General features: G+C 40.9%; 1 protein-coding gene across 1 annotated transcript in view; it reads right to left on the reverse strand.

The window, feature by feature from the left end:
- Positions 1 to 8,826: 8,826 nt before the first annotated feature.
- The window catches only part of sf3b3 (splicing factor 3b, subunit 3), a 29,102-nt gene continuing 17,716 nt past the window's right edge, over positions 8,827 to 20,212 (reverse strand). Inside the window, exons 21-27 of the mRNA XM_084365098.1 lie at positions 18,503 to 18,659; positions 15,653 to 15,778; positions 14,119 to 14,331; positions 13,819 to 13,917; positions 10,536 to 10,679; positions 10,309 to 10,413; positions 8,827 to 10,179 (exon numbers count right to left, since the gene is read on the reverse strand). Coding sequence (XP_084221224.1) covers positions 10,039 to 10,179; positions 10,309 to 10,413; positions 10,536 to 10,679; positions 13,819 to 13,917; positions 14,119 to 14,331; positions 15,653 to 15,778; positions 18,503 to 18,659 — 985 coding nt within the window. The 3' untranslated portion in view covers positions 8,827 to 10,038. The remainder of the gene's footprint in view (positions 10,180 to 10,308; positions 10,414 to 10,535; positions 10,680 to 13,818; positions 13,918 to 14,118; positions 14,332 to 15,652; positions 15,779 to 18,502; positions 18,660 to 20,212) is intronic.

Below are 20,212 nucleotides of genomic sequence, written 5' to 3' on the forward strand. Positions count from 1 at the left end.
AATATTTACAACTCACTCTGGCAGTGATGGTGTGAATGACACAAACACGTATTCGCGTCATTCACACTATTCAAGCGAATAGACGAGAATTTTTTCATTGACTTTGTATGTAATCTAGACAGACAAATAATTTGCAGCGTAACTGACATGAATTCAGCTTCAGCACAGAAAATGTTTCATGTGAAGGCACAAGCTGCCAACTTTAAACTGCCATCTGCCAAGGGGAGAGTTTCTGATAGTGAAGACAAGATAAAGATGCATTGTTGTCTATCGTACCTCTACATGATGTGTAAGGAGACCACAGGTGGCCAAAAGTTTGAAACTTTCAGTGTTGTCCTTTAATGAAAGTAGTCAGACATGCTGAATACTTTACCATACTCCTGGCAACTCAGGGATCCACTCATTTTAAACTGTCTTCAGGAGACGAGATGACAACATTGACCCAGAAAATTAAGAGGCCTCTAACTAAGTTTTCAAATTTCCGTTGGCAGAGATGTGGCCTAAATAAACAGTAAGCATTAAGTGAGTAACTGACAGCAGTCATGTCTCGTGATTGCAGCTTTGATATCGCCATATTTACCTCTGCTGAAGAGGCTGTGATTTCACCCTTGTCCATTTGTTGGTTGGATGGTTTGTCAGCAGGATTACACAAAAACTACCAAACCGATTTTCGTGAAACTTGGATGGAGGACGGGTCTCGGCTCAGGATAGACCTCATGAACTTCTGATGTGGATCCTGATGAAGGGACAGATCGGTTATGGTTGGTTTAACATTAAGATAGATACGCGGCTATCGAGTTTGATATAGGCTTGATTGAATAGAACGGGACTGATGGGCCTTGATGGAGGTATGCGCTCTACTGAGTGCCATTCTACTGTAGTTAACAGCATATTGCTGTGAAGACAGATTCAACTGGATGTCTTAAAAGTATTATTCATAAAATTTAGCCACTAAATGTGGCATTCCATCTCCCCCCTAACATTGAATTCAGGTCAAAGCACTGCTGTTGTTCGAATCATCTGCAGCCTCAAGTGGTTGCCAGTTTGTTGTAATACCTTACGTTCCTAATGCTACCTAACGTTAATGGCGCTAACGCTAGCTAATGTGAGACAGTACATGCTGGGAGCATACTGTAAATAAGTCAACCGGCAACAACCAGGACTGTTGATCACTGATGAACCACAGATACCACATGATACCAGTGATGTTATACTATTGGCTGACAAACGTTAGAAGCTGGAACCAACATCAGAATTCTTACACAAAGATAAACAAAACAATCATTTTGGACCCGACAAACATTGTAAAATTATTGATTCACAATCATAATAATCCTGTTTTAAAGGAGAAGATCATTTTATTCTGCACATTTCTACAAGCTCTGTAGTTGTATAATTTAAAAAAAAAAGATTTGTCTACATAAAAAAGTTTACCCGTTTGACCTTTAAACGAAGGGTAAGCGTTTGTGTGGTTTTACAACATGTGTGGATCAAATGTCAAAACACCGGCTGTGCAGAGCTGATGAGGAAATGCAGTTCCCTGCTTCAAATGACGGATTATCCATTTTTTCAAATTGAGAATGTCGTTAAAATGTCAGACTTTAATCACCAGCTAAAATGTTGATGCAGAGCAGGACAACCATCACCATTTTTCACATTGCGCCATACTCAAGCTACACCACACACAACTTTCAGCTGTGTATTTTAGGGGTCAAAACTCCAGCCTTTATCACAGTTATCCACAGGATGTTGATGGAGTCTTGACATGTTTTCCCCTTCATGCACCTTGGAAGAAGACAGATTTGTGCCAGAAATTCTCCCTCTGCCCATTTAGCTCCGTGGTGATCAGTGAGCTCCACATTTTGTCCTAGTTGACAGCCACATGTGGCATTAATATAGATAGGGCTGCTTTGGGTGTTGGTTTACCAGATGAATGATAATTGGTACTTTTCATTCTACATTCTAAGTTTTTAAGTGTATTTTCACACAAATAAATTGTTTAAAGAAACAGGAGAAAATGAAGTAATTGCTTAAAAAGTACATTTTCTGTCAAACACATCCTTCATTGCATGCTGCCACTCACTGTGACATGACTCCAGTTCACCAGAAAGCCCCAAAATATAGAACAAAAACGAGTGCATTACAGAGAGGGTCACCTTCCTGCCTGATAAACAAATGTCCCTTGAAAGCAAAAGATGCAAAGAGACAGCGTGCGATGAATTCAGGTCAGTTGGGGTCTGGAAGAGTGTGTGAAGGCAACGTACACTTCAGTCATCAGTCCCTCCTTCATTTTTTACATGTCTAACTACCTCAAGCCGTTTTTATACTGGACAGCAACCCGCCAATTTGGCTGTCCTTTTTGTGGCTAGGTCCGCGAATTTAGACAAATATTATATATATATTTGGGGTCTGTTTTGGCCTCGGAGGGTACACTTTTTGCCTCCTCCATTGCTATGTAAATCCAAGGCATCGATGTGCCGGCAATTGTGTGACATTGGCAGAGGTGTCGATGACGTGCACTGTTGTGCGACGCACAGCCGGGAGTTTTAAAAGCAGGAAACAGCTGATCACAGCAGTCAGTTCATCACTTTATCCGCGGACGTCAAGATGAGCAACTGGAAAGCCGCTGAGATCCGGGAGATGCTAACCATCACAGCCGAGAGAATCGTCAATAACCAGATCCCTCGTCACTGTTCACGCCCAACTTCGTGCTTCACGTCACGTCACATGCTTACGAGGAATATTACACCTCCGTTTCACATAGACAAGACAGCAGATTGCAGCCTTTACCTGGCTGCAAATGTGGTGCATTTTCTAACTAAAAGGGGCTTCAGTCTGCCCATGGGAAAGCACAAAAGGACTTAGGGATTAGGGTGAGAGTGTTTTTCCGGTCAAGGGTCATGTCCTCAAACCATGACTTAAGCAAGAGGGGGTCTGGGGTCATCAGGGAGACTCTGTGGGATATCTCACACGCAAAACTCTTTGTAACAAACACAAATGCTCCTTCAGAACAGAGTGAATAATGATTTGATGATTGGATTGCAGTCATTCTTAGGTGATGGTTTTTTTAAACACAGGTCAACCAGCTAAAAATCGCCTACTGACCCCATTCCCACTTCCAACAGGCAAGGCTGGTCTGTGATTTTGTCTGATGTATTACGTTTAGAGAAAACAACAATAGACCCATAGTGAAAGAAGCGTCTGTAAAACGCTGGATAAATTCTTTTGAGTGCCACAACCCCCACAAAATGACATGTTTCAGAGCCATGTGATTAAATTATTTTATCCTCATTCAAGTTAGCCGGGCACTAAATCAGTCGGCAGAGCAGGTATTTTAATTGGGAAGTCGAGCTTTTTTGGCTTCAAAACACCACTGAGCAGCTTTCATAGGAATGAATGGGCACCACTTCCAACACTGTTCCCTGTAATAAAACGTCCTTAATAGATCGCATCCACCACTGGATGTCGATAACGCGTCATCACTTGGCAAGGCAGAATTTAGCGTGTTCACCCGGGTCTTACGTTTACATCAAAGCCGAGCCGAGGTGATAAAAACCCAGGTCTACTGCCGAGTCAATTGATCCATGTGAAAATGCTGAGTTTACACATTCCCATTGTACGCAAAAGCCTGATCTTAGCGGGTTTAAGTGAGATCTTTTACTAGTGGAAAAGGTGTATTATTATTTTTTTTGGCCTGTGTGAGCAGATTGTAACATGACGTGAAGGATAAGACCTTCACTGTCTCTCTCGGTTGCCAGCACAAGCCAATTTGTTTAAGTTGTTCAATGCTGTTGAACTGTGGATTTGTTTTTAAAGGACTCCGGTTGGACTTTCCATGGCGGTCCAAGTTTAGAAATGGAGTCCACTAACATAACCTAACAACTGGCTTCCTGCACAACACAGAAGTTCCACAGAGCCCCTTGATGAAAAACTGTAACACCAACATCACTTCATCATATTGAAACCGCACAGCTTCTTCCCCTTGACCTAAGGTGTGGGGGTTTGTCAGTATTAGAATAGGGTCAGGAAGTCATATGAGGGGCAATTCTCTTTGCCTAAGGTATTAACAGGATGACAGATAGGATGACATTTACCATCCAATATCAAAGGGTCACTGTCCCTTGGAAAAGCATGATCAACACGAACATCAGGGGGTCATTGTTTGGGGAGGGAGTGATTAACAACTGTCGTAAAGTATGTAACCCCTATTCTGTTGTATTTAAGCCGGAAACATTTGGAGGTCTAGAAAGAACACTGTGGGTTTTCTCTCCATGCTGCATGTATTAAGGAGCTCTGAATGCGATGAAAATCCAGCATCTTTACAGACACAGGGTTGTGTTAGGCTTCGATTTGACTATGAATTTTTAAGATAATTCAGTTGGTTTCAGGGGATTCTTTAGCCTAAGATGTAGGAACATTTTGTTTACATTTTGATTCGTTTAGTTAAATTCAATATCACCAAATATTCCAATATGTCACTTTAAATGGCATCGCTATGAAAACTTGAAATAAGCAGACATGCAGCACCACTTCTCTCTGACAGCATTCACAAACCACAACTGCAAGAGCACTCTAAATTTACAAAACCAATCGTCCTTAAGCAACAGTTCCTCACAAAGCAAAAACAAGCTGAGGGCCAGGACAATGAATGTTTTCATCATAATGACATTATGCAATTTCGGCACTGTGACATGCATTGCAGCTGGAACAAAGACCAAGAAAAGAACCAAGATTTCACAAACCACGACAGCAGCGATAAGTGCACAGGAAGCGCTGACGCACAGAAGCTTTCTCAACTTTAAAGCCACAGTGAAGCATCGACACAATGACTGTGAAAAGCAACGTTAAAGAGCTGGATGTGGCAGAGGAATGCAATATGATTAATGAGCAACTAATCATGACTCCGAAACGCCGTCCAGACGCAGTCTAAACGTGTACTTGAGTGGTTTTACCCACACCCTTCATCATTGATTTGACAGTATTTTGCTGTTAAAGGGTCACATGTGAAAATGACAGCTATGTCTAGTTTTGGCATGTTGTTAACCAAAAGCACTGTATAAGTCTATTACACTATTGTCTAGCACACTGTGTGAATTACACCTTACACACTTCAGTCAGTCCAGCACCCTTCACATCGGGATATGCTGTACGAATACCTGACAGGCAGCAGCTGCATTTATAGGCTTACGCTGAAATCCTCCTACTCTGAAGTCAAACAAGTTTTCTTTAGCACAGAAATTAGATTCTCCCCTTTAATTTAATCAAGCCATATCCAATATGACATAACACAGATTTAATTCCGCTAGATCTAGTTTTTCATTTGAATCAGCATCAAATTGTACTCGCTAATAGATACCAGCCACCTATGTAAGCCTGATTTTTTCCATCAAGATCCATGAATTATTCACTGAGAAATCAATGAAAATACTGAAAAACGCTCAATCTCACAATGTTAATGAAAGTGAGAAAAATGTCCTGGATCTGTCTCTTTATCCAGATCAGGGCCAAGAGTTAATTCTGGGCCGAGACCCATGCTCCATCCAAGTTTCGCTTAAAAAAGGATGTAAATAACATCATCTCAAATAAATTTGGTTCCCATTATTAAGCCGGACGAGGTGTATGGAGCCATTCTGTTGTTTTTTAATGTTTAAAACAAGTCCCCATCCACTACAGTCTTTTTCAGAGAATGCTGCAACGCTGTTTTGCTGTGAAGCTCCAGAAATGTTCTGCGAAGTACAAACCTTCACCTGACTTTCCATCAGCACGGGGGTGAGTATATTATATCGAAATGTTCATTTATGGGTGAACTTTTCCTTTAGGTACAATCATACCCTCCAAAATAAACTTTATTTAAAATGAATGTGTTAGGAAGCATGTGAAACCAGCATCTGCATTCTCACAGATCCAGATGTTTTCTTTCCTGTGCCCTGTAGACTTTTCTCCTCAAATTAGTAGCACATGTCCTCTGGATAAAATTCACCACAGGTTAGCCTTTTGTTGTCCTTTACATATTTTAAAAAGCTGCCCATGTGGTTATAGTTCTATAAAACTCTTCAATGCCATTGTTCTGAGAGGGAAAGTTTAGTCTGGCCAAGTTCTTTGCTTTGCTCCCACAGGGGCAAAACCATCACATGGGCCAGATGCAAGCACTTTATCGTCACTGAGTGTTTGTTATTCTTGTGTGCGGTAAATCATTATCCTGTTGTCTTATGCAAGTTAAACATGCTGCCGCCAACAGTGAACAGACTTCTGCGAGGCTGTCACATGTAAGACTCTACGGATGCAAGTGAAGAGCTTCTCGGCTGCTACTCCATGTGGGACTATATTGTGTCCAGCTGTAGAGGGGAAAAAAACAGATCAGACTGCCAACAGGCTCACAATCACTTCAGCCTGAGAATTTTTTATTTTGACAGATATAAAGTTTTACCTCTGTTAGAAACCTTTATTGAACCAAGTGAAGCAAAAACTACACGTCAAATATCGTGCGTTCATCATGTAGAGGTTTATCCGTTCTCTACAGGAAATAGACAAGTGGATTCAGGTGAGGATTATCATCTCTTTGTTCAGGGTGAATGGCGAAGAAGGAGACCAGCTCAAGGATGCCAGAACCTGGATAAATTACTATCATCGCTAAAATTGAGTTAGGCTAGCTAAGCTGCAGTGTCTTCTGACTAACATCAGTGTCTAAATCCTCTAAAATAAATCCTCTTTTACAGAAGTGCATTTCCCCAATGTGGTATTTTACTGGTACTTCCTCCATTACTAATAACATGCAATGTAATTTGCAGTCTTATTGAATAATCTTGTTTTATAGATGGAAGCCGAGCTGACGGAGCCGAACGGCGGTGCTTACAATGATGTTTTTAGAAAGCGTACAAATCAAATTTATCACCATGTGTCAGAGAAAAAAAGGCAGATTTCTCAAGTTAACAAGATCATTTATCGCAAGAAGACAACTATGTAAGATTCATAAGAGTGGACCATGACACACACACACTGCTCTACAAAAACATTTGAACGTCTTATGGACTTGTGCCATTTATTGTGAGAATGTTTTCCAATGACATTTAATATGAGAGTATTTATATTATGGCTGATTACTGTCTATGCTACAACCAGAGCAAACTTATTGTCAGTGTTGTAGTGGAAAAGTGTAATATAATATGTATGTAAATAATTAAGATTTAAGTACAGTCTGATGTGTAGATTAGTAATGGATACTCATTGATCCGACAATTTCAGCTTAAGTATGCCGTTCTGGAGAAAGGATGGTGATATTTGAACTCAAAAAATGCAACATCAGAAGCAACACCGCCCAAATTCTTGGACTACAGTTGTTGGTGGCTTTTCAGCCGATTGAGCACATTGAATCGGCGGCGCCCGTCAGTGAGAGAAATCACTTTGATGAAAAATGCAAGGGAAAGCCCATGGAGGGTGTCGCTGTTGTATCCATGATTTTACACATTTAGCGTGGTTTCTTCTCTTTTTTTGTCTCCTTTTCATCAGAGAAATAACAAGTTTGTCTTTCCGCAGCCCTAAGTCTGGTTTTCCTTTTTGAATGGTCAATTGAATTTAGCATTACCTTACACACAAATTACACACATCACATGTATTATATAAGGAAAACATAGCAATGCTAACATTTCCTATTTTCCTATTTAGACAGAGCAATCTCTGCGTCCATCTTCAGGCCTTTCGCCTCTCAGAGATCTCTCCACTGCTGGAAAAGCCTCACTGATATTAACACGGCCATTCATAACCCTTGCTTTCACATTTTCTTCTGTCTGTTTCTTGACCATCTCTCCTTCTTCACAATGCGACTACACGTGAGCATGTGCCAGATTTATCAGCCCTCCCGCTCCCCTTATTCTTCCCATGATCACGAACAGCACCTGTTGCTGATTGGCTTGAATTGGGCTGTTTTCCAACCCAAGACTATTTTGTTCAGCACACACATGGAAGTGGCAGCTGGCAGGCCTTGAGGAAGTATTTGCTGAATTCAACATGAAGTGCGTTACTTTGTGGAGAATGGCTGATCCCAGCTGTAAATAAATTCCTACACAATTCCGTCTTAGCATGTTGGTGTGGCCCGCCATTTCAGTCTTTATGCTAAACTAACTGCTGGAGGTGACTTCATATTCATGGATCAAATGTGACAGTGGTACCAAATCTCGGTAAGAACACATTTCTCAAGGTGAACTATTCCTTTGATTTATTAAACTGAGGTGAAAGTTGCCACTGTACAACAAGACAACCGTTGTACTATGTTGGTTCTGAGGGGAAAACTTTGTTGCAGTATTTTTGGGAACCTAATGGCTTTAATCTACTTCATGACAGAAAGGATGCTACCAATAATCCCCTAAAACTAAATGGTTGATGAGAAAATAAGTATTGAAAAAAGCCACATCCCAACCTTGTATTGTATACATGTAGTTTCATATTAACTCAAAATGAACAGAACTGAACCTGACTCACTGAAGCAGCTCGAATGTTTCCTGTCCGTCCAGTACAGCACATCTGAACCTGTACTACTGAACCTGTGCTCAACAGACTTAAATTCATTTAGAGGCTGAAGTGCTGTCCACCAATTAGTCCACAACAAAGATCACTATTCTGCCTGCAAGGTCCAAATTAAATTAATTAAAATTAATTGAAGCAATTTAACCTGTAACTAAAAATATGTTGTCCCTGTCCTGAACCATGACACTTGACACAAAACCTCAAAACTTAATACTGGACCACTAATGTGTTAATAAGCCAAACGAAGCCTCTGGTTGAGTGATGGTTCTCCACACACACAGTGACAGGAAATGACACACAAACATATGGTATTATAAAGCACAAAAAACAACAACTTTATTTACAAAAACAGACCACTGTCCCCATCCCACAAACCCCTAAATTCAATGACTACTGAGGAATGCTATGTCTGTGTCTGTGGCTGAGGTTGGGAATTTACAGGACTGAGAAGAACAACACCCAGCGCAAACCTTCAGTATTCTTCCACCCACTTATTTAGTCTGAGTTCAGCCGTCGTCTAATGCCACAGGATGGCAACACGTCTTGAACCGTGTGGCCTGAGGCATGAGGTCGGCTTCTGTTTGGTTCCCAGTTGCAAGTAAGCAATATGCTTTAATGAGCCTGGGGCCGACGTGTTATCAAACAGGCGGCTCGGCAAGGGGCGTACAAAGATTTAACTATACCATTTCAGACTATGGTATATGCATAACAGATCATTCTAATCAATACACATTTAAAAAAAATCATACCATACAAAAACATGTTTAATTTTGCTTAGACCAAAGATAGAGGACACACAACCTGACAAACACCTTCTTGCTAAATAACAGACACTAAAAAAAAATTCCCCGCTTTCTGCGACATCAATCTCCACACATCGTGTCCGTGTGACCTTTCTGCTTAGCATGGACTTAAAAGGGTTTTAAATAAAAATGTATTCGCTTTCGCTCTCAGATGATCATGCATCTTATGTGGATGACAGTGTGGTTGCTCTTTACACAATTAGGCGCTTGTGAATTCGGTTCACACAGCTGTTCGTGTGAATGAAGCTCACCGTGAGAACACAATCTGAAAAAAGTTCTACTGACCGAGGCCACCTGTCATGTCTGTATATAATGGTGTCTTTATTTGCTTGTGTGTGGTTTCTGCTGACGGCAGCAGAGGGGAGGTGTGAAAACTTACTGGAACTCTCATAGATTGAGCCAGTAAGTATGTACATTGGGGGTGACGGCGAGACGGTTGAGACAGCTGTGTGGGCGAATGCTAATTTTTGAATGCACGTATTTGTTTTGGTGCGTGTGAGCTGCATCATAATTGAGCAAAGTACGCAAAATTACAAGCATGTGACATCTTGTGGTGCGTTTCTATGTATTAAGATGTTTGTCTCCACACAGTCAGCTGTATAACAATCCATACAAGTCCGTGATATCTGTTGCCATAGGGGCATTTCTGTGGCACAGCAGGATTTCGGCATGTCATGGTGCTAATGAGTGCCTCCGTCCGCCCCTGCTGTATGATTTAGAAGGCGTAGCGAGTGCGAATGTCCTCCAGTTTCTTAGAGACCTCGGGAGGCGTTCTGTCCAGCTCTTCTGCCACACTTTTCTGCTTGTGAGGGTCCATACTGTTAAACTGCTCGCACAGATCTCCGTCAATGACATTCTGGAGAGAAAAGCAGAGAAGACAAACCAATGACTGAATGAATGCTAATTGTCTGTGGTGGTGATGATGATGATGTGCACATCTGAAAGAAATGAACAGACATGTAAAGCAATTCCAACAGATACCAACCTTGACTGGGAAGTAATAGGATCTAAAGCTGAGATGATCTCTGCCGCACAGTGGAGGGAACTCGGAGCGCATGTGCATCTCTAAATGCTGGAAGAAGTCATGGTCCTGGACAAAAAGATGAAGAACAGAGGCATTAGAACAAAGAAGAGCAGGAGAAAGGGTTGAGAAAACAAGTTTCATGTCATCAAATTCATCACTGAGTGAAACAAAGACAGTTTGCGTTGTACCTCATGTGAGGTGAATGGGACCAGAATGCCGATGCCTCCAGACAGAGTGGTGTAGACCAGGGACTCTGAGCCTCCAGGGATCAGAGTGGTTTTCTGGAGCGATAACACGGTCTCTCCTATGTGGTAATTTACCACCACCTCAGCCTGGAGAGACAATGGAGGGACAGAGAGACAGTCTTGTTAAAAATACTGAGTAAGCAATACACGGTGTGACTGAAGCAAAACCATAGTTTTGCTGGATGAAACTTGGATGCTCATGTATGGTGCTTGAGTTTAGATTGCAGTGCATGACATAGATGCATTCTATTTACGTGTTCCTGACAGTCTGACATATGTGGCTGTAAAAAGTACTGTCATGTGTCATGTTATATTTTCTACCTCACTCAATCACAGAGGATGCAACGGGGAATTTTGGCACTGAACAACAGAGTAGAATATTTACATGCTTTAAAAATAAGGTGTCATGTGCCATTAGTAAAATAGCTACAGTAAAACAATATATTTATGTGACAGGAGAATATTGAATTTCTTTCTACCACAGTATTGGGAAATGTTTGGTTTATGATCAAATATACGCACACAGCAGCACTGAAGAATGATACTGATACGACCTCAATGACCTCCTGACTTCCTGTCAGTGACACTGACTGACTACAGTTAGTAACTTCCGTCTGTCAAGATCATATAATAACATGTCAGACATGTCACTGAAGCTGTTTCAGGTCCTATGATCCTCCGCCCTGACTGCCGCATGTTCAAGTACATTAAGTACAAGCATGTTAACAGTACACTCTGAGCCAAGGTCAGACCGAAGACACACACTGTCATCTTCTGCTTAGAGGAAATTGGTCCGGATGGTCACATCTAATCCAATAACCATCAAAAAACTGCTTTGCCAATAATTAGAGGTAATAATCAGGATGTGCCTTGGATACAAAGGCAGCATTGGGAGGCAATAAAACCTCAGTTTGAGTCTGAGCAAACTGCATAGAGGATATACATGACACTGACGCCATGAGACCAAAAAAGCAGAGGCCAAGTAAAAATAAACTCAGCCCCAGACATGCAAAGAACATAGCTTCTCTCTGAAGGGAGACAACAGGTCTGGATGAGACCGACAACAATGTCTCCTGAGAGGAAAATGAGCCCTGCTCAAGATTCAATAAACCTCAGAGCACAGAAATAAGACTGCAATCTGGGTTTGTGATTGCTCAGACCATCAATCACTGAAACCAACGGCTCTCTTCTGACAAAGATTTAGCCACTGGGGCAAGGGCCAATGTTTTGGGGCTTCGGGTGTAGCCAGCCAATTTCTGGTCCAAGCCTCTTCCATGTGGTGGTCATTGTTTTCAGTCTGATTAGTAACTTGAGATGCATACAGACAACAGTGGCTAATCTCGATACATAGATATGTGCAGATAAATGCACACTGATTTTAAAAAGGCTAATCAAAAGCTAGATCACTGTCAGACGATAACCCATGGGTTGCGGACAATGCATTCCACAACTTTTGCTCTCCACATGGATGATTTACCTGCATGCAACCAAAGTAGGCTCGAATGTGATTGGTCAACACTACTACTACAAACTACACTACTAACACAGTGGAAATGTCCCATAGAGGCAACAAAGGCTAAGCAGTTCAACACGAAACTCAAGATGTGTTTCCCAACTGTTGATAAGGTGAGAAAATGAAATCATCACTGGCTAGCGTTGCCTTGGGGAAGGGAAGAACCAACTGAATGCACCCAAAATAGTAATTATCCAAGTTGTGTCTGCAGGGGAGAGGGTAAGGACTTCAGCACTTAAAAAGATTGTACCTGCTGTCTCTTGTGACAGCGACAGTCTCACACCGTCTTATTCTTTGTGCTGGTGGAAATGGTACACTCATAATGGCCTCTTAATAAAACTCAATGTGGTAAAACAGTAGCCTGTTAATCAAATAACAGTAATAGGAGTGATCATAATGAATAAGAGCGAACAGATTTAAGTTCAATCAGAGAAAAAAATGTTCCTTTTTAGACTGCTACATTTCTATGTTTCTTCAGTACAAGTGAGTAGATTTTGTCATGTCAGTGAAGCTTTGCAGAACTAATTGAGATGGAGAGATACAGAAATGACCCAAGTACACTATATGACATTTGGGGTTGAGACAGTCAGTCCTTTCATTTTGCTGGACAGACAGCTGTGCCTTGCTGACCTTGATCTTTTGAGATACATAAATTAAATCAAAGTGGAATGCATTTAATTTAATGTAAGACAGCATTTAGCCAAATTATGTATGGGTAATTAAGTTCATCCAGTCAGATGTAAACACGCAAACAAGATAAATCCCAACATCCACACCCACCTCTATAAACAGACTACGTACATTTCCAAACTCGAAAAATGAAATTCTCAATCAATGTGCACCAAGACAGAAATAGCTGACAAACACTGTGTCCCAAAGACAACTGGGACCAACTGTCTAAATTGGCGGGACTTTCCCAGTCTATGTGCTACCTAAACAGTTTTTGACCAGAATTTAAATATGGGATGAGTGATGCTGTGTGTGTTTCGCCAACTATGTGCGAGCATGCATGTGGGTGTGTGTACACACTTGCATTTGTGAGTAGGTTAAACATGTGGTTGACAGTGTTATGCAGTGTGTGTGTACATGTGTGTAGTGCCTATGTGTGTTGGCGGTTGGAGGTCAGAACAGTAGTGGAGACAGATTAGAGAATCAGGCCAAAGTCCTGCACACGCCTGACTTTTAGCTGTAGCAGGAGGTGGCCTGACTCATTCAAACCTGACCTGTCTCACAGTATTTCTGTTTTAACATTAAAACTCATTTTCGCTCTCTCTACATCCCTGTCGCTCTTCATCTTACATGCTGAGGAATAGACTAGTCTGACTCTATAAATGTGCAAATAAAGGTCCAGGTGTATAATGAAGACACTGGTGGCCTAATCTCTAACTGGCTGGTTAAAGTTAAGTGTTTCTGTAAGCTTTGTAATCAATGGTCCTTACTTTTTCAATATCTAAACTAATGTTTGTTTTTGATGGAATGTTCTATTTCTATATTTCAGCACAAGCCTAAAAACAGGCCTGAACCTGAACAGAACATGAAAAGGCTGACTTGTTCAGGTCTTTGTTAAGTTGAAGACCTACATTTGCATTACGTTCAGAGATATTCAAATTGAAGCGCTTGGAGAGGCCGCACAAAAAAGGCGGAGCACTCTGAATAAACCTATGTGGACACTGGCCCTTATAGGGCTGATGGTTTGCAGAAAGATGGTTTTACCTTCTGTGAGGCTCCATTGAGGAGGCCTCTGTCCCATAATGCTTTGTTCCCTGTGGGATCTTCATCCACATCATCGCTGGTGTTGGGGGGCAGACGGACCTGAGAATTAAGAAAGAAATTAAGACATTTATCTCTTCATCTGCGCCGTTCTACTGGGTCACTATTGCCGCCCATGTTTTCGGTTCCAATGCCACAAAGAGGCAATTTGTGTCTAAATAGATGCATCACATACTTTTCTGGACTGTATTTCTGGCAGAGAAAGTCAGACACACATTAAGGACTCCCCGTCCTCATACTTACAATGCTGATGTTCCCAAATTTGTCAGCGGAAGCCATAGTGTCGTAGTCCAGCAGACATGCTGTGGTCACCCAGCGGGGATACGTGTCGTCAGCGAAGATAATGAGCTGGTTCTCGTTGCGTCGGTAACGGACCCAGAACAGGCTCTCCTGAACGTCAGACACGATCACACGCTGGCCGATGGTATAGATGCCAGACACCAGGTTGGGAACGTGCTAAAGAGGAGAGCATAAAGTACACTTAAAGTAGGACGCTCAATAAAGTTCATAAAAAGACACACCATGTATATACCATGAGGAAAATCTACTTTACTGATTTAGTGCTGCTGCTTGATATGCAGCGCTGTTCATTGTTCCAGTTGGTTATATATTAAAAACTTTGTCGTTTTGGAATATCATAACCAATATGGGAGGTGCACAGGAAGAGAAAGGACTGTTGCAAGTTCAATCCTCATCACATCAGCCCATTTCACACAAGTGCTGCTACACTAAAATTGTCCAGAGATTACCCAGTGGAGTTGTATGAGTTATTGCAAATGTCTGAATCAGTTAGCCCAGACATTAACAAGACTTCACCCTGCCAGCTCCCTGGTACAGTCCTATTGAATCCATTTGTGAACTGCCAGTTACAAAACTATTAATTCCTACTCAAAAAAACTCGTGCGTATGACACACACATATGACCAGGTTGGGAGCTGTGACATATCACAGTGATACTTGGAAAAATACTTTTTTGTGAAAAACTGTCGCTTCGATGGACAGACCATGATTTCTGTGCCCCTTTGCTGTGATTCATTTTAAGTTGACATGCGTCAGATTTCTATCTTAATCTACAATGGAAGGCGTTGAAGAGCAGGAGACTTATTACTGAATTAAACAATTCAGCTAAATTTAAACCACTCAGATAAAAACAACATATTTGTCCCCACAGGGAGGAAAAGCACCAGCATTGTCGGTTCATGTCTAGAATGTGCCAGGAAAGGAAGTGAGGTCACAGTACAGACAGTGTTTCAATGGTTTATTTAGTTTCTAAAAGGTAAAGATAATACACTTTAAATCCTATGTACTTTAAATAACTTTACTTGAGTTTAGGTAATCACATTAAGTCATTCAAAGATATCTGGTTAATAAAGGTAGATTACCGATTGAAAGGCCTCATTATTTGACCACAATTACCCTTAACCATGTTTCTTTAGAGTTTTATTTTCCCCTCAAGGATGCCCACCTACAACTCTGCTGTGTAAAACAGAATGTGATTACTTTTATCTTTTTTTTTTTATATTCTCAATGGAAGGCAGTACAAGCATGGTCATCAACCTTATAGGTTTTTGTAAATTCATACTTATTCTGAATTTTATACCAGCAACAAGTTTCAAACAAGTTGCGCCAGGGGCAACAAAAGACTGAAAGTTGCGGAATGCTCAAAAAACACCTGAACATTTCACAGGTTAAAGGGTTCATTGGTAAATAGCATCATGATTGATTAGAGTATTAAAATCTGTCCCCAAATCAAAAGGCATTTGGGCCTTTGCCTTACCTTGTTTTCACACTTGCGAAGCAGCTTCTTTTTTCCCAGGTCGTAGATTCTCAGCAGTTTCCCGACTCCCACCAGCACTCGTCCCTGGAAAGGAGCGATGGCCAAAGGGACGTCCTCGACCGGAGTCTGTCAAACAAAACACAAAGAACCGTTAAGCCACAGCCAATTAAATTCTTTTTGGCAGCTTTTAGGAGAATTTAGGTTGAGATGCAGTTTTGTTGGAAACAGAAAGAGTTCATATTCATGAAGAAGTAGAAGAGTCCTGTTTCACTAAACACTGGTCATAACTTTGATTTAAGAAGATGTGAATGTAAAGTGTGGTCATGCTCTTGTAGTATTTGTTTTCACATATCGAGGTTTGCTCTTCTGTCCACTCTTTTGTACTGTACAAGGGTCCTATCTATGAAATGTTGGAGTTTTGGTGATGTGAATAACAGATATAATGCTGCCTTCTTATATAAGATCATGTACAGGTGTCCCTTTGTCTGTGTTTCACAAATGAAGATTGACAAAAAGCATGATCGAAAATTGAACTTAAACCGATGGATTTGTTGTAATTCTTACGTCATTATATCCAATCCTGTTATATATATCTCGGAACACAAAATTACATTTATAATTTTATGGGGTTTCTAATTATTTGAATGAATTAAAAATCAAAAAGTCATTACCTCTCCAGAGATGAGCAAGAATGTTGGCAAATTATATTTTTCAAACAAGATTACAGAGGTCACGAGTCAAAATTCTTGATAGTCATTAAGAGTGTCTTGTGATCTTCTGCCTTTTTTCTTAAAGAGTTTAATGTTCAATAGGGATGAGGTCTGGTAAGTGAGGATAGAAGAGCTCAGGTCAGCAGCCTATGCTTCTTCCTTGGCCTTGAGACAGGTCAGTCATTACTTTGATGCCCCTCTGAGGTTAATTGTTCTGCCAAATCCTAAAATCCTCAACATAAATTGTGTCTAACAACTTTAAGCCAGACAGTCTGTAAAAAAAAAAAGAAAAAAAAAGGGGGAAAGTCATTAACTTAAGTTACTGTGCAGCTGTTTTTTTTTTTTTTTTTTACAACACACTCATTCCATACTGGAGTTTTATGAACTGCTTCATTAACCTTGTAGGTAAGTTTGACCTTTGATTTAACCGTGAAGAAGGTTTTTCAGATGTACTTTAACAATGTGCTCCTCCTTCGTTCAGCTGATACTGCAATCATGGTAAGACTGATGTGAGCCTTACTCAATCTGAGTGGCTGTGAGGATTTTTGGTTGCCTGCTTTTATAGAACATTTCTGCAGTCCATCTTTACTTACCTCTTACGAACAAGCACCTTAGTGGCACTTTGACACTGATCATTTTGCAGCCCTCAGGTGAGCAATCAGCTAAACTGCTTTCCTGTTTTTTGTTTTTTTGACATCTCAATTTGAGTCAAGCACAGTAACAACATAATCAAATGAATGGAACAGTCATTTTGCTCAAATTCAATGTTATCAGAAACTTGTGTTGACATTTAAATATATGACATGATTTATCAAATGGTCCAGTGACTGCATTAATACACTCCACATCAGTGCAATCGTTCCACTTCCAAAACCGGTTGTTAATAATGGCAATATTCTATTTAATATATAGGCAATATTTAACCCATTGCAAATGGGGAACCTAAATATCGTTAATGAGGGAAAAGTAGTTGGTTACCTCACAGAGAAATTGGAGTAGTGCCGCCTGTTGCCTGCAGCTCTTTATCTAACAGTACCTTCCTGTTGCTTTAGTCTCACAGACTGTTCAAAACTACACCCTGACATTTTCCGATTTAAAACTGATCTGCTGTCAACAAATGCCCCAAATTACTGTCATTTTGTTCTGTAGACGCTTTTATGTTGGTGCTAAACTCAACATTCGCACTGAACACACTGCATTTCAAGTGCCTAGCCTACTTCAAAATAAAAGCTGTGTTTAACAAGATAATTGCTTTTAATATGAACCTGCAGCAGTAGGAAATGTGCAGTTTGTAAATGAGTTAACACAGCTCTACGGATTGTGAGCCTTTTTTCTTTTTAAAAAGCTGGTGTATCAGGTAACAATGGTGTTGTTACAACCTTATTAGTCATTGGGAAATATTGTCACCGCAGAAACCCTAAAAAGTACATAAACCTCTCTGTTCCAATGATAGTGTATCATGACTGTGTTATGCATCAGTATCCAAGTTGTCATCTATCTGGGAAATGCATGTGTATGTTGTGCATCAGTAAAAAATATATGTGTTTAGACCAGAAAGACTCATCTAAAATATCTGATCTGGTTAAGTGGTTGGGAATTTCCTCTAAAGTCAAAAGAAATGGCTGACACTACGGTGCAACACTCATGACTCACTTCCCTTGTTAATCCACATCAGGTAACAAATGCATGTGGGCTGATTTACCCCGATGGCCTCCACCCTGCTCGAGTTTCTAGGGGATTTGCCGAGGAGCAGTGCTTGGTGCCAGGGGCAGTAGCATCTGTGTTTGGGGTCATTAAGTCTTGACTGGAGGCTGGCCTGCATGGTGCAAATTAAGGGCCTTTCTTTTTCAAATTAAATCCTAATCTTAGCATCCATCTTAAACAGTGACCTGCTAACACTTCAATTTCAATAACAAAGGAGTTTTCCCAGACAATTAGCACCCTCGGGCCCAACTTCTATGGTCATGTAATATGAGGTCTCCAAGTGTAAAATGTGGGTAGAGGTTTCGGGCATGGGCTACATTTCATCTTTACCCTCCGCTATTCGTGAATGTGTGGGTAGCTTTGTGAGCAAGTTGCAATCCAGTGCAGCAAATTAAGTCAGCAGTCTAAATATCAGTAAGTTCAGTGTCAAACCAACCTTGTGCACAAACTCCAGCTTCTCCCCTCCACTGATGAGTCGATAGGTGTAGATAAAGCCACCACCCACTGATCTTGGGTTGAGAATCATATCTCTGGCAACGCCCACCAGAACATACCAATCATCTCCTGTGTTGGGGAAGCGGCACACAGCAACACTGAAATATAACAAGCAAAGGAAAAGAGAAAGAAAGGAGATGTGAGTTATGGGCTCTTCTGCTGTTTTTGGCAAAAACACTGAAAAAAAGACAGAAAATGATAAAAGGTGTCCTACACAGAAATAGTACTACAGGATTTCCTCAGAACATCAGCACCATTAAACATACTACCATGATCTCTATGCAAGTTGCCTGCTTACCAACCATGGATAGAACACAGAGACTGCAATACTTCCTGTAAAAATGAAGGGGAGTAAAAAAACAAAACAATCCTCACCTCTGTTTAAGCAGCCCGTAAAACATCTTTATGGCAGCTGCCAGTTATATACAGTCACTAGTTAATATAATTTAGGAGATGCTGGGCGTTTTAGAGGCTGACTGTCAATTTGAAAAGCCGTAACAAACAGAAAAAATGTCTGGGTCAGAGTCTGGACCAGTTAACCTCATTTACCCCCCATCACACCCACACACAGAGAACTCTTATCCAATATCCAATCTAAAAACACAATCCAATATTGAGCATCGGTATTGGTCCGACATTGGACAAAATCACTGGATCGGATATCTGAGAGAGGAAAATGAATAATCCCATCCGATTTATTAGCCTAAACGCTCCCATAAATGCTTAAACTATGCGCAACAGGCCGTAAAAAGAGCAGTGTGTGTCACGTGACTACCTGGAGCGACCTTGAATGAGACTATAATCTGTTTTTCCACCAGCTTGTTTGGCTGCGCCGAATCAAACCGAGCCGCACTGATTTGCTTTTCCATCACCAGTTTTACTGCGCCAAGTTGAGCCGCACCGCAAGAAAGACATTTTTAAAAAGTCAGTGTGTTCAGCTCTCAGTACTTATGTAGCATCTAACTAAATCTTTAGTTTCTCTCGTCCTGTTGGTACTTTCAAACATCTGCTGTGTTTAACTGTTTCAGGAGTCATGTTTAGTTACTGCTGGTGAAAACACGTTTCCTGTTATGCTGTTTCATAATAAACGCTTTTAAATAACTAAATAACAGGGGGCTTTTTAAGTTATAGGAAATTAAACTTGTTGGTAACTGACTTAGCGGAGCCACTTTGTTAGCGGTGATTCTTCGATAGTACTGCAGGGATTGGGACAAGAGCGTCATTGGTTTAATACACACCTTCAAGCAAGTAGGCAGTTGTGATGGAAATGCAAAACCCCTGCCGCGCCGAGTCAAACTGAGTAGAGCCGGGCCCGCAGATGTAATGGAAGAACGGCACAAGTGAGAGAGTTCATTTCGATTTGTTTGGAAAACTTTGATATTGTTAGTTTCACAACCGACATATGGAGCTCAGACGAGTGTCCAATGTCATTACCAAGTCTGACAGCACAGTGGAGAGATTCAAGTTTTACTTTGCACGCAGCACTGCAGTTTCGTGGCTCACACACAGGTGAGAACTGCAACATGTTTCTGCTTGTCATTGAGGTATAGGCTACACTGTGTTATATCACATATCTTAAACTGGGATTATAACACCTTTATCATAAATACTCAGAACAACACTCAAGTTGCACTTTGAAATTCATTTTGAA

The sequence above is a fragment of the Pagrus pagrus genome, assembly GCF_965226575.1.
Source record: "Pagrus pagrus genome assembly, chromosome: 10".
NCBI classification, from domain to species: domain Eukaryota; kingdom Metazoa; phylum Chordata; class Actinopteri; order Spariformes; family Sparidae; genus Pagrus; species Pagrus pagrus.